At 63.2% G+C, this 296-nt stretch overlaps 1 protein-coding gene across 1 annotated transcript in view; it reads right to left on the reverse strand.

The window, feature by feature from the left end:
* LOC104081954 (regucalcin-like) overlaps window positions 1–296 on the reverse strand; it is a 12598-nt gene that overhangs the window by 12201 nt on the left and 101 nt on the right. Inside the window, 1 exon segment of the mRNA XM_009584887.1 lies at window positions 237–296. This exon segment is cut by the window's right edge and continues 11 nt beyond it. Within this exon segment, the coding sequence (XP_009583182.1) occupies window positions 237–296 (60 nt within the window).

The following is a 296-nucleotide window of genomic DNA, read 5'->3' on the forward strand; positions in this document are numbered from 1 at the left end:
AGGGAAAGAAGCCCCACGCAGCTGCTGAGAGATGTAGCCGCATCCCCCGCCCGCGTTGGGCAGGGACGCAGGGCCAAGTCAGAACGCACAACTCTTGTGTCCGGCAGAGCGTTTTTCGAGCCGGTCCTTACGAGAGATGTAGCCGCATCCCCCGCCCGCGTTGGGCAGGGACGCAGGGCCAAGTCAGAACGCACAACTCTTGTGTCCGGCAGAGCGTTTTTCGAGCCGGTCCTTACCCACAGAGATGGCCTGCACCTGCTGGGTGACCGAGCTCCAGCGGCACACCTTTCTACCCG

Source organism: Fulmarus glacialis, unplaced genomic scaffold, assembly GCF_000690835.1.
Source record: "Fulmarus glacialis isolate BGI_N327 unplaced genomic scaffold, ASM69083v1 scaffold3509, whole genome shotgun sequence".
NCBI lineage: Eukaryota > Metazoa > Chordata > Aves > Procellariiformes > Procellariidae > Fulmarus > Fulmarus glacialis.